The sequence below is a fragment of the Euprymna scolopes genome, chromosome 33, assembly GCF_053919585.1.
Source record: "Euprymna scolopes isolate OS-2025 chromosome 33, ASM5391958v1, whole genome shotgun sequence".
Lineage (NCBI taxonomy): Eukaryota > Metazoa > Mollusca > Cephalopoda > Sepiida > Sepiolidae > Euprymna > Euprymna scolopes.
Window position 1 is genome coordinate 56,988,416 of NC_136514.1, and position 15,006 is coordinate 57,003,421.

At 34.2% G+C, this 15,006-nt stretch overlaps 1 protein-coding gene across 1 annotated transcript in view; it reads left to right on the forward strand.

Moving 5' to 3' along the window:
* Positions 1–11,920, forward strand: part of LOC145258230 (uncharacterized) — a 45,639-nt gene extending 33,719 nt beyond the window's left edge. Inside the window, exons 10-14 of the mRNA XM_080116184.1 lie at positions 1,876–2,192; positions 4,525–4,708; positions 7,216–7,401; positions 8,346–8,651; positions 11,490–11,920. Of these exons, the coding sequence (XP_079972310.1) occupies positions 1,876–2,192; positions 4,525–4,708; positions 7,216–7,401; positions 8,346–8,651; positions 11,490–11,611 (1,115 nt within the window). The 3' untranslated portion in view covers positions 11,612–11,920. The remainder of the gene's footprint in view (positions 1–1,875; positions 2,193–4,524; positions 4,709–7,215; positions 7,402–8,345; positions 8,652–11,489) is intronic.
* The last annotated feature ends 3,086 nt before the right edge of the window (positions 11,921–15,006 follow it).

Sequence of the window (15,006 nt, forward strand, 5' to 3'; positions counted from 1 at the left end):
AGGCTGAAGTCATTTTAATATTGTTCAAATTTTGTTTTTAATTTATACAAAATGACCCTTCTAAAAAAATGTTTTCATAATTTTCAAATGTTATTTTCTGAAAAAAAATGAATAAAATATGTTATGTTAATAAATTAATGTGTGGTTTATGTCTTATGTTTCGGTTGTTTTTCCAACATTATCAAAAAAAAAAAGAAAAGAAAAATTGAAATGAAAATCTGTTGTTTGCCCTTGATTTTTCTATCGCAGCTATTTTTTCTCCCCCTTTATCAATACGGAATAAAAATTTGATTTTCTTGAAAGAAAAAAAAAAAATGGTCAAATTACATGATTTTTGGAATATTTCATCTTTCTTCTGTGACTAGTACTTGTACATGCATCATACAGACTTTTCTGTATTTCTTTTACTTTTAATTGCTGCCATAAGTGCCAATCTGAATAAGCACCACATGTTATTTTATTTATAAAAGAATGTATGTGAACACATTTATCTTAGCAAAGCATAAAACAATAGTACCAAAATTATTTTGGTAGCTCGGTTAGTCACAGTTAATTGGAAATTAGAAAATTTGTTGTCTTGTGTGATATTGGTGTAGAAGCCAACTTTTACAGTGGAAAATCAAAAAATGCTTTAAACAAGTGAAACATCTTGACAAATGTCATCTTGTAGTAAATGAAAATTAATTGACAGCAATAATTATTAGATAGAATCAGTATAAATAGCGAATAAAATTCCATTATAAATTACTTAGGACTTCTACCTACTCATAACTGATAGAACAAGAATAAGCTACCCCTGTGGATTATACTTAATCCACAGTTCCATGGCTCAGTTCAAAATTCTGTACAGATTTCCAAGTTTGGTAAGAAGATCAGATTACATCGACCAAACTGTTGTAAGAATGATATCCAAGATGAGAAAGTCTGGTTCTTATTGAGAATTTCATTTGATTTAAAAAAACAAAAATAACGAAAAATCTATACGATGTACATATCCATGACAAAATGAAAATATCATTGAATATGATGATTAGAGAAATTAGAAAAGTGGATTTTGGGTTTACTTTTGCCAGCTTTAGAACTGTTGCTCCCCTTATGTTCTTCTTTAGACCTCCTATTCCCTGAGTGATGGTTCTGGATATGACCTTAAACTATATCCGATGGTGAGGCCCCAGCTTGCGGGCTCTGGGGAGTGTGGAGCCACCCTTTAATTGCCATTGCTCCTAGGTACACTCTGACCCGGAGTGGTAGTACCTGGTAAGGTCCCAACTATGGGTTAAATAGAAACTGACTTGCAAAAAACAAATATTCTATTAAAAAAATTTTCTTCAAAATCACCGGATTCGGCATTAAATAACCTGAGGGTTGATATGCTGTAGGACAAAAACAACCGAACAACCCTGAGTGATGTTTCTGATAAAGATGGAAGAATTGCTGTTTTCTGATTTAGAATCTATTCATATAACATTTATCGTTGGCAAGTTTTTAATCATGAAGTGTGTTTTTATTTATTTATTTTTTAGCCTATTATATAAAGTAGGTTAATGCTGTGTCTGGAGCAATTTCCATATAAAAAAAAATTAGTGGCATAACTGTAACTCTGTTGTAGAAAAGAACCTTCTAATTATCCTGAAAAAAATTAGCATATTGTAAATTTACTGCAGTTAATGCCATTAGCTAGTTTTTTGTTTAATTTTTTTTTATTCTGTTTATTGTTTTGATAATTTTTTTTTTTAATTGCTAATTGTTTTGTTTATTTGTTTTTTTATGTTCTGTTAATTGTTTTTATTATTATTCTGTTTATTGTTTTGATAATTTTTTTTTTTTAATTGTTAATTGTTTTGTTTATTTGTTTTTTTTTCTCTCTTCTCACAGCCAAAGTAAGAAAGATCCGTTTTGCCGATGACAAAAAGAAGCGTTCTGTGGATGAGCCAGAAAAAGAGAATCGATTCCAGTTTGCCAAGAAGAAGAAGAAGGTTGTGACGCCACTGCAAGCGATGATGCTGCGGATGGCAGGTCAGCAAGTTCCGTCCCAGGATGATGACGAGGATGAGGATGATGAAGCAGATGATGAGGAAGAGGATGATGACAAAGACAACAAGCGAGAGGATGAGGATGATCATAATAGTTCAGACAGTGATCATGACAAAAGAGATGACGAAGATGAAGATGAAACACAGAAGACTAAGAACGTATGCACAACATTTAATTGTACCTCTCCCCCCATTCCATTCGTTTTTCTTTTCTTTTACTTTTTAAAATTTTGTTTAACATAGCAAAAATATTATTTTTTTAACTTGTAACTAACATTTACATAACAGGAAAATTTAATCTATTTGTGTAGCTTTTCAGTTTTGGAACTTTTTTGACCATTTATTTTTTTGGTTTTATATCACAGCTTAGAAGGCTTTTAAAAGTAGAGATTCAAGATGGCTGCCATTTTTTACTTGATGCAAAGATTTGATGGCGTGTATTGTAAGAAGTGAAAAATCGAAAATTAAACAAAAAAAATAACTAATAACTGTCATCAATTGGTCAAAAAATTAATTTTACACCAATCTGTATTTTTTTAAATTTAATGAAATCCTTTATTTCAAAATACTTTTCTTTCTACTGAACCACTCAATCTTGCATGTCTGACATATTGTTTTTACACGCCTTCTAAATATTGAGACAAAATCTAAAAAAAGACAAACATTTAAGAAAAGAAAAGTTTCAAAACTAAAAAAGTATGTCAATTGATAGATTAAATTTTCTTGCATTTGGAAACATTTATTATCTATTTTTTCATACTGTTTTTTTTTTTCTTAACTGCTGTGCACAATCACCATTTACTGTTTAAATATTTGTAAACTGTCAAATGTTTTATCCAATCTTATCTCATACATATATAAAGAATACGGCATAATAACATTGATACACCGGTTTCGGCTGGATCACCAAAGTTAAGCAATGTTGAACCAAGCCAGTAGTATTTGGGACTTCCAGGTACTGTGTATGCTCTCCACTTATCTCGGCATTGTTTCCAGTCGTCTTGGACTTCTCTTTGCCACTGGATTCAAACGGTGCCAATTAAGGAGAGGTGTGTTTGAGGATTGTGGGACCCTTGCCTCACAATTACATGTGTAGCTGCCCCTACAGGGGTTATCCTTTGTCTTTTGAGACTGAATGGCAGCATCAATCAATCAATCAATCAATCAATATATAAAATAATAAATTCAACCCATCTCAATAAGTTACCACAAATTGTCAGATATATTGTAATAAATAAGAGTTTGATTACAGATTCAAACTCTTATAAAGATTAATGATTTTATTATTCTTACAATCTTGTAAAACTGCAGTTAAGTGTTTGGTGGTGTTTCTATAGGTAAAAGAATTATTTACTCCGGTGTTAAAATAGTATATGGGAGTTATCTGCCCCTTAGGATTATATGAGAACAACTGGAAGCAGCCATTTGTTTTTTGGAGGAACAGAACTTGGCGATGAACTGTAAAACATTTTCTCTACTTTACAGTGTCAAATGATATTCAGCACATGGGAAGGGGAATTATCAGACCAAGTCTGGTTTCTATCAATTAGTGGGAAATTTGAGAGGGAGTAGTTTGTGAAGTTTAAGGCTAACCATTGAGCAAACAGTTTAGCCTTATCCCTTCCTCTGCAAATAGTATCATGGTGATTATATAGTGATGGAGTTGTTGATTGGCTGTTCACCATGCTATTATAGATTTTCCAGAAATCACAAGTTTCTAATTCCTGTAATTCCGTGCGTCTTTTGGTCATCTTGGTATATCTACTTCTAACTGCAGCTATTACACTGTTTCGATGGTTTCTTGATGCTATAAATTCTTGTCTATTTGTAGCTTAGGCCAGTTGAATTGGTGATATGTTTGCTGCCTATGTGCAAGAGTAGCTTGACAGATCAACCTAAACTGTTAAGGAGAGTAAGGCTTATAGAATTTTCATGTGGGGACATGTGCTATGTTTGTTTTAATCCATTCTGTAACCTCATTTGCACATTGTTCAGTTCAGCAAGAAGAGAAAAAGTTTTACTCCATTGGATATCTCTGATATTTTTGACGGATTCCCAATCAACTCATTCTTGTTATTTTGAGTAACAGCACTACCTCAGGTAGTGTAAACAACACCAGGTCAAGAAGTGAGGTCTGCAGATCCTCACGATCTGGAAGGTGGTTCTTCCATCAATACTTTTGGTTTCTTATAAACATTTGAAACTCAGCATGCAGAGCTAAAGATATTAAATGTAACAGATTCTTCTGTCGAAGTCTTGATTGTGTAATTTACTCTGAAAGATTAAACTAATGTATAATGGCAATTAAAATAAATATATATATATATATGTGTGCGTGTGCTTTTTTGCAAGTAATTGGACTCTGGTTATTTCTCTTATAACACTAAATGTATATGCAATATATATAATTCATTGTTGTACTTTTTTAGATAACATTGGTTTTCTTAGAGAATCAAGTAATTTTCTTTGGTTCTATTTTTTAACCCTGCAGGCATCGGATGATGAAGATGAAGAGAAAAAGAACGCTAATTCTGCTGAAAAAGAAAAGACTGTTCCTCTACTGCCTGTAGCTCCACCCCCAACAGACCTCCCACACCCTGCCCATCCAAACAAGTTGATACCACCTGGACCCCCACCAGGTGTACCTCCTGGCGTTCCTCCTGGAGTACCACCAGGTAAGATATATTTATTTATTATTATTAAAGTACATGTTTTTGTTGTTTTTGTTTATTAGGCAAGTCGGACTTCTGTATAGAGCCTGTGAAGATCATGCCTCAGGAATGTCTGATCTGCATGTAGTCCTCCTTATTGTTTGCAGCTATTCGTTAAACTGCAGAATTGCAGGTGCTTATCCACAACACCTAGAACAGCAAAGCTCAGTGGTTGCATGCCAAGTTGGAGAAGGTTTGGCCCAGGACACACAAAAGCAATGTTACCACTTTTACTCTGTTGACATGCATTTTCGTATCTTTGCTTTCTACATGCAAAGGTAGAGGTGCCTAGAGGCTGACAGATCTTGATGCCGCCTCCTGGATTTTCATCAGACTCCTGTTGAACAATGTAACTCTTATACTGCCAACATTGCCACCACCTCGACAATAATTAGGAATGGTTTGGACTTGGGAGGAGGGCGTTTTTATTGATTGAAAGGAATTTACTTTTCTCTTGCCTGTGTCTAATAATTAGGGCTAGGACAACAGCATATTCTTTTCATTGTTTTGACTCTCGAGTGTGTATCCGTTGATATTTTATATTGATCCTGGATATGACCTTAAACTATATCCGGTGGTGAGGCCCCAGCTTGCGGGCTTTGAATAGTGTGGAGCCATCCTTTAATTGCCATTGCTCCAAGTTTCACTCTGACCCAGAGTGGTAGTACCTGTTAGGGTCCCAACTATGGGTTAAATAGAAACCGACTTGAAAACAACAAATATATTCTATTAAAAAATTTTTCTTCAAAATCTTTGGATTTGGCATTAAATAACCTGAAAAGGGTTGATATGCCGTAAAACAACCAACCAACCAACCAACCAACCAACCAGATATTTTATATGCTTTTATATAGAATGATGTGGTTCTCGGTTGATTAACTGTGTCTGTGTCAGATATATACTCGAGAATCAAAACAAGAAGAATATTCTGTTGTCATAGCCCTACTAATAACTCTAGATTTTCATCATATTGCTTACATGAGCAAAGAGCAATGTCTTACATCACTTACTAGAATGCTCAACCCATGAGTGAAGAGAAAATGTAGTCATTAGCATAGAAATATTTGCTAGCGTCCTTCCAAAGATCCCAACATTTAAACTCTGCAGACTAATATCCATAAGCATCATGAATTAAAATACATAAAAGAAAATGTAAAGTTGATTATAGTCAACTAGCATACTTTCTAACCTAACTTTCAGCATAGTGCTACCAGCAGCAATGGCAAGGCAAATCAGTTCTTCTGCTTTTTTTTTCTCTCGTGCTTATATCCTCCCTTTATGTGTGTACTTTTTTTTTTTATTACATTTTTCTGAATATTGTTTTTTTTAAAGTTTTTTCCGGCCTTATTTTAATTAAGAATTATTGAAACTAGTTTTATTTAAAAAAAAATAGTGAAAACACCTTTTCCGCTCTTTTTTTAAAGACTTATTAAAAACATTTTTAAAAATCTTTTTTAAGTAATGAACTATTTAATAAAGACTAATTGTGTTATTTTTATCTGTATAATTTTGTTAATTTTTATTGTATACTCGTCGATAATGTCTTTTTCTTATATTTTATTTCAATAAATTACTTCACAATAGAAATACTGAAGAATAATAAAAATGAAGTAACTGATTTGCTTTGTCACCGCTTTCAGTAGTGCTTCACCGGAAGTTAAGAAGTATGTTAGCTGATTATAACTGCCAATCTGCTGCAAAGAAGGTTGACCCCCTCTACTTGGCTAGAAAACCTCTCATACCTGTTAACATCATATATCTCTATAACGCCACTGTTCATTCATACATGAAGTATTGTTGCTGCATCTGTGCTGGTGTACCAATCGTTAATCTTTCCCTCGTAGGGTGCAATAAAAAAAGAGTCGCTAACCTAATACAAGTACTTCCATTGAATGTGCACTTGTACTCCTCAACGTAAATACCAACTTTACATGTTGTATAACGAGTGTGTCTCTTGCAATATATGTATAAAAGACAGCTCTGCATGTTTTTGTCTTGCGTCATGGGTCAGAATCTGGGCTGCTTTTTTCTCCACTTGCTTTTTGGGGACATCTGGCAATGCTTGGGAGTTTTGTTACTTCAATTCTCATTCTTATTTATCCGGCATATGCCCGGTCCCATTATTTAACATTCATTCATTTTATTGAAAAAGACATTGTATGTTGGCAGAACAGAACACTTTATTGGTCATATTGAAAGAATGGATGGAAGTTTTTTTTGTTGATAAATATGGAAGAGTAGAAGAAAACCAAAAAAAAATGTGTAAAAAAAAATGAGGATGAATAAAAATACTGACCAGAGATAGGATAGTTTGTAAGTCTATTTCTAAAAGCCATCCAAAACATGCCAACATGTAAAACAAACGTTAAACCAAATATTATGGTAATGGTAGAACACAGGTTCAAATTAAGCAAAACTTGTTAGAAAATTTAAACCTCTTTTGCATATTATGATTTGTTTTCTCATTGCAGGTCCTCCTCCTGGTGCGCCCGTATTTATGAGACCACCTCCTTTGCGACCACCAGCTGGAACAATGCCAAGGCTGTTACCTCCAGGTCCACCTCCCGGCAGGCCAGCAGGTCTCCCACCTGGACCACCTCCAGGTCTACCACCCAATGTAAGGGGTTTACCTCCAAGATTACCACAAGGTCCACCAGGTAAGTATTACTTTTTAAATGGTTTTCTTTGAGCAACTTAAAACTTCTATGAGGATTTATTTGACTTGGATAGCAAAAGGTTTTAAAAAAGTAAAAAATGGATTTGAATGAGTAAACAATTTATTGGCTTAAACAATAAAAACTATAATACAATTATGTAATCTCTGTTTATATAAAACTAGCGGGGGTACCCGACATTGCCCAGTTGTTTGGATGTGTAAAAGAAGAAAAAAAAAAAGTGGTAGTAGGGAGGGAGGCTCGAACCCGTGACTAACCCGAAGGCGTAAAAGAAAGTGAAAGAAAATGTGACCTCTTACCGCTATGCTACGAGGCCATAGGTAGTGAAAAGCGTTCAAATTTAGTGATGTCTATCAAAAAGTTGACGTGCTAAGTGAATACGCAGGTGCAGAAATGAAGGTTGGCTGAAGGCCAGTTCTGCTTCCTGCTGTTTCATTTGTTTCCCCACGATGTTGGGAAAAACCAACTCCCCAGAAAAAGGGAGTGTCCAAATGAATAGCAATTGTCTGATATGAGGGGTTTTCCCCACATTGATCAAAGCTAATTGCTTTCTGAACGTCTCGGCACGAAAGGCCGGGAAGCTGCCTTCGCTTTCAATTAGTTTCACTTTTATATGAAAAACATGCGAGAGGATGGAATAGCATGAATTTTATCGATCAAAATAAATCTAGAGACGACATCCTTTCGCAAATCGCAGCTATTATAATCTAGGGAATATGTAAAAAGTTCTAAAACATAGTAACCCCCCCCCTCCCCCGAGAACCCCTTGCTGGACATACAAAAACGCATGTGGCCGTTTTGCCTTATATATATATATATAGATGATGAGATGATTCCAATATTTTTCCTGATTTCTATACAATTATTTAATACATTATATGAAAAAAAAAAATTTCCAAATAATTCGACCTACCTCTATTTTCCAGGCGTGATACCTCCTCGTTTAATCCGACCTCCTGGTGCGCTTCCCAGTATTCCACCTCCAGGATTACCCCCGCCACCAGGTGTTGGTATTTTGGGCGCACTCAATCCCAGTGTGCTGAGTGCCCCGCCCAGTATCGTCAAACTTCCGTTGAAATTAAACGAAGAGGAGAAAAAGACGGCAACCAGTGCAACAATAGAAGCAAAACCACAGATCAAGAATTTCCTTGCGGACGTCACTCGATTTACCCCAACAGCATTGAAAGTGAAGAGAGGCATCCGAGATGCAAAGGGCAGAATGAAGGTGATCGGTAAGTATTGTGTAAATTTTCCTCCATTGTCTGAAATCTTACGAGGGAGACAACTGCAAACTTTCAGATATTCTTAGTACATAGGAAATGCATACTGTTCATAAATATGTACAAGCATTGCAAAAAAGAGTGTTTTTTTTTGTTTTTTTTTTTCTGTTGCTAACTCTGCAGATGAGCATTTTTTTTTTCTTTTTTTTTTATTCATTTACTCATGTTCACCTCTTACAAAGTATATCGCCACTTGGACGTAAGGGGCTACTGTTTGGATCCATGTCTAGGAAAGATTAACAAGATATTTGTTTATGTTACATTTAAACTTCTGCATATCAGTACAGCCAGGAAAGCAGGCAAAGGAAGGGAATTCCAAAGTCTGGCTGTTCGAGGGAAGAAACTATTATAATAGAAAGCTTTCTGGCATTTAGAGACATCAACAGTGAAGGGGTGAGATCTTATTGCTAAGTGGTTTTCTCGGGGATATGTACGTCGAGGGGATACAAGTGAAACAAGTTCATCAGAACACATTTCATTAAAATATTTGTAAAACAGGCACAGTGATACAACATTGTGGCGATGGGACAGGGGTTGGAGCTTAGTTGATAAAGTGGGACCGATTAGATTGACAACTCTTTTTTGGACTTTATCTAAGAGGGAGAGACTAGTGGTAGATGCACCAGTCCAGATGTGGCAACAATACTCCATGCATGGGCAAATGGTGGCCTTGTAAAGGTACAGGATATTCTGTGGTGTGAGTAGTCTTCTAGCTCCATAGAGGGAACCCACCTTCTTTGCAGCAGCCTTTGCAATGTCCTTTATGTATTTGTTCCAGTTCATAGTGCCCGCAAATGTTAGTTCGAGGAGTTTGAAGGTAGAATTCTCAGGTAGGTTGCTATTTGTTATGGATATATTTGTATGCATTCACTGCACAGGTTGCAATCATCCATTTGTTATCTACGTTTAAATTTGGTACTCATTTCTAACACTGGTTGCAGTGTCAATTATGTGATCTCTGGTGGCACACTAGCTTATATGAGGAATGATACACCTTCTACAAGTGATGTTGCCTCTATTAAAAGCACTTAGCTGGATACTCCACCAGACTAGATGAATTCTTGTCTTGGAAGACAGTTGTAACACGACCGTTTGCTGGGGAGAGTTGCTTGGTTTGTCGTGGGGACCTTTTTTGAACTGTTGTTATATCCTGGGAATGGCAACCACCTCCTCGGGGCAAAAAACAATATAATATAGACAATAGAAATATCAAAGATGAATTACTAGGGTTGACTTGACATTGATTGCATCTGCTGGGTCTTGTCTCTGGTCTTTTTGGTCAACGTCATTATGGACAGAATTTTATTGGCATTTATGGCAGGGTTTGTCCGGCTTGAATTGAACGCTTGTATGAAATAAGTGACAAAGGCATTTTTTTTTATAAAAATAAAATTATTTTATAATTAACTGTTAAGGAACATTTTAAGTTTGAAATTAATTCTCGACCACGGCCCAACCAGCTAAGAGTGCCAAGACATGCAACCCATCTTGTCCACTATCCCAATTCAACTATTCAATATAATTCTTCTCTTTGAGAAAGAGAAAGAGAGAAGAATGAAAGAAAAAGAGAGAAAGAAAATGAGAGAAAGAAAGAGAACATGCATACATTTAAAATACAAATGCACTAAAATATCCCGTGCTACCAGATCAGGCTGTCTGAAGATATTGGCTTCCTGAGACGAAATGCACCTAACATTGATGCTGTTTGTTTTTCTACTTTCTTTTTGCAAAACTTAATTATGTTCTGCAACACTAAAAAACAACCACCACCCTTTTTTCCTTTTCCCCATTTCCCCTTTCTCTTTTTATCTCTCCCCCCCCCACACTTCCTGACTGGTTAAACAAAACAACTAAACCAAACTCTACAAATAAATATTTGAAGATATAAAGAACTTGAAGCATAAAAACTTTTTTCCAAAATAACTGGATTTGGCATTAAATAACCGAAAAAGGTTGATATGCCAGAAACGCAAAACATCAAATCAAACCAACACTAAAATATTGCCATTGTTTAAAAACGTATGTCAGCGTACAAGTTTAATCTTTCAGCACCTGTGTTCTTCGATAGCTTCAACTGGGTTGAGGTTTATAAAACTAGTGTCAAGCTGAGCCAAGCTGATATGCGCCGACATTTTGAAATATCTGCCGCTGTCTGTATCTGTGTATCTTCCCCATGAGTACAGGACATGTTTACTATAAGGTTTAATTATGCAGAAGACCCACCTCCTCCAAAGGGGAGCTTCTTCATTATACCACAACAGTAAGATCAAGAGACCAGAAGAAAGATATACTTTAGTTTGAACACTCGCATGTCTATGTATTTCATGTTATTCAATGTTAGTCTCAGAAAACGGCTCCTTGATTTCTGAGACTTTATACTGAAATAAAAACAATGTTATGAACGAGATGGTGTGAGCGAGTCAAGAAAATGATGATAATACATTCCCACATTAACTTTGAGAGAATTAAAAATCTAGACAACTTACTCATAGAAATCTTGAATTAAGAGTAAAAAAAAAAAAAAAACGTTTATAACTGAGTTGCCTCCCTTGAAAGATAGAAATGGAGAAGAGTTTCCTCCCTTGAAAGAAAAGATTTCTTTTCATATTTTTAACAATTATTTTATAGTAATGTTCTTATCAGTTAAATCCAAAAGAGACTTCCATTCTAAGGTACACAAAGAGTATTAAGAATTGTGTGAATTTACAGTTGGTTAATTGCATTTATTAACCTTTTGGATTCAACAATGCACGTTTAATCTGATGTTTTATTATTTTTTGTGTGTTTTAGGCAAAGAAGAAGAAAAACGGCCATTGGGTGTCACTCCTAAACCAACTCCATCTCTAACACAAACGAAGACGAAGGATGACGTGTATGAAGAATTCATGAAAGAAATGGAGAATCTTCTTTGATTTAAAATTTTTTATTTTAATTTTTTTTTTTAAATCTGGAAACTTGGTGTGGCAGCACATGGATTGGGGACAGGCTGGTTTGGTAAGAAAAAAAAAATTGCCAAGACTGGACCACTGCTGAACCATCCTCTGAGCATGCCCCGTTGTCTACTGTATATATAGATTGAACCTAAAACAATGACATGCTGATTATGATCTGTGTATAAAACAATTGAGCATCATGGACTTTTGAAAGTTTAGAAGATACACATAAGTTTGTCTGGTTTTAGTTTTTTATTTTTATCATTAAAATCAATATTTACGGCAGAACGCTTGAAAAGTTATGAATTTTTTAGATGAAGATTGATTATTTATATTTGGATTCTTCAGGCTACTGTTCTCATCGAGTGTTAATTTCACAATGTCGATCAACTACTAAGATGACCTAGTATGGAATTTAACACAATATTGGAACCATTAATTATAAATAATATATATAAAACTGTGTGGTGTTTGTGGGGAAAGAACCCTAGCAAACTGCTCAATTATAAAAAAAAAAAAAAAAAAAAAATTCAGTATAAGCGCATATTTATTTTAAAATTTAACAGATCAGGGAAACATTGGTATTGTCAGTTTCAAATCCGATATTAGGAGACCAGATTATGGTTGAAAATAATTAAATGAAATGCCGTAAGGTTACAAATTGTATAACATAAAGTCCAAATAAATATTAGTATCAATTAGGGATGTACCGATTATCAAATTGGCCGATTACCGATTAATCAGCCGATTAATAGTTTTTTTAATGCCAATCTATCAGCAAATTTTGTTGTCATAAATGATACTAATATTAAATATATTGGTTAACTCACTCTTTTGCTTGCCAGTGAAAATTTATTGAAGACATGCATTGTCTCCAGCATCAAATAACAGGTATGATGTGCTGTTAACATCAAAACCTTGTTATTTTGTGATTATACATGTTAGATACTCTTTGCTTTTTATATTGTTTAGTTCGATGTTATTTACAAAATTTAACATTTTAATAAACGAGAGAGCTGCATGTTATCAACGATAGTTTTTTTTATACACTTGATATTTCTTTGTGATTCTGTTGAATTCTTTGATTGGCACTGATCACATTTGTCGATTTGAGGTGGTTCCCTCAACTTCTTCCCCAGTCAAACACAGAGAAAAAACTTCAGTTGTCCTTCTTCAATGCTTGTGGCACAAATCACTTGTTTTGTATTATTTATTAAATTGTTAGATGAAAGTATAGACTAGTTAGAAAATACCCTCTCCTCCACATGTTAAGAAATAAGTTTCCAAAAAGTTCTCTGAATAAGTACTATTGTTTTTTTTTATTGTTTTAACATTTTTGTTTTATTTTTGTATTTACTTTGTTCAAGTTAATGCTGTGATTGTTTACAAATAATTTATTTCTGGTTTGTGCGGATCGTTCTGCTTTACATTGAATGGCCAGAAAAATCCCTTCTGATTAATATTTACCAGTTTTAAAATAAGCAAACAAACTTGGCTGTTTTTCAGAATAACAGAATATTTTTTATCTGGTAAACATTTATCAGAAAGAACTTTTTCATGGTATATATGTGAAACAATGATTTGCACAAACCGGAATTTTTTAATAACAGATTTGTTCAGTTTTTTCATACGAGAATGTGTGACGCTATAAGATTCCTACCTTAATAACTTACTAATTGGGACTTGTTCAAAAAAACTGTCCAGTTATTGAGTCCATTTGAAGAAATCACCAAAGAAGAAAGTCACAGAACTTCAATCATATCGATGATAATACTTGCAATTTTAGTTTTGAGGTTATTTCTTTCAGAAGCTGTCCAATCTAATTCTGATATTTCTGACTTTAGTGGAATCCTTACTGCTGTTGAACAATTTAAGCAATTCCAATTGCAACACTTCATTATAAGTCGATAAAAATGCTGATATGTTCAATTTCAGTGAATCAGTGGAAATAAGATTTTCATCCTATCTAAATGTTAAGAACTTTCCTAGTTTCAAGATTCAAATTTAAATTTCAAAAGAATAACATGGAAAACACTGAGAATTTGATTCTGCATCAACTTTCTACTGATGATAATGAAGCAGAATCAGCAGGATACACTTTGTCAAGCTCTGTTGAGGGTCAAAAAGATCAACGTGAAAATAAAACTGTGTCTCTTTTAAGCCTCTTTGATGAATTAGCTTCGAATAAGCCTACAGTAACAAATGAAAACTTAGAGCAGGTAGAAGCTGAGTTAAACCTGCAGACTACAACTACAACAGAAATACAAGAATCATAATCTAAACTCAAAAGGAGTAAATCCCTTTATGGTTAAGTGCACAAAAGAACTTGACCATTGCATGGCTTTACAACTACTTGCAAGAGGTGATGATCCATTTCAGTGGTGGAAGAAGACACAGGAGACCTTAAAACTACTGAGTAAACTGACTTAAAAATATTTAAGTGCAAAACCTTCATCTGCAGAGAGTGAGCGGCTCTTTAATACAGGTGGTAATGTGTATGAACACATGCGAAACAGACTGTCCTAAGAATAGAGAAAGTCTAATGTTTCTACATTACAACTTAAAAGTATTTTACTTTAAATACTGAGGAGACTGAAAGTAGAGGAGGCAGGTAGCAAGAATAGAAGAGGAAGTAGAGCAGCAGCAGCAGGTGCAGAACTTCAGCTTATAGTTATTCAACTTAAAAAAATACAATTTATACTTTGTAGTTGGTTTGTAATTTCTTTTTTCTAATCTAATTATTTAAGAATTGGAAATTGTACTTTACATTTTGTAATTTTAGTTAATAAAGGCAAAAAGGCATAATAGTGGCCAGACACTTAGTAACCGCTAATTTAACTTAACATTTAACTATGTTAATGTGTCAAATCTATCTGATGAGTCACTTGTCAGTGATGAAATGGTTTAAATTTAATAGTAAAGAGAAGAATAAGTAATCAGCTGATTAATCGATACACCCCTAGTATCAATGTTCATAATTCGATCCCGAGCAGATAAAGAAAACTCAATATGCAAGATAGAGAAATAATATAAATAGAAATTCTGAATTAAATTATATATATATATATATATGAGCAAACAGTTAATAAAATATGTTAAAAAAACACTTTAAAATGAGTTAAAAACATATTTAATCTGAAAAGGAAACACTAGATAAATGGATAGTCCTTAATCCGCGGAGTTTCGAAGAAATACTTTCCTTCTCATCAGAGGGTAGGAATTAGCAAAATGCGGGATCGGATTTTGCATGCAAAAGTATTTGATGAAACAACAAGTAAGTCAAAGATCTTACTTGAAAACAAAAAAAGTGAAGTAAAAGTAAAATCCAAATGTAAAACTTCAAGAAAGTTAAAAGAATTTCCATTTGTATTTGG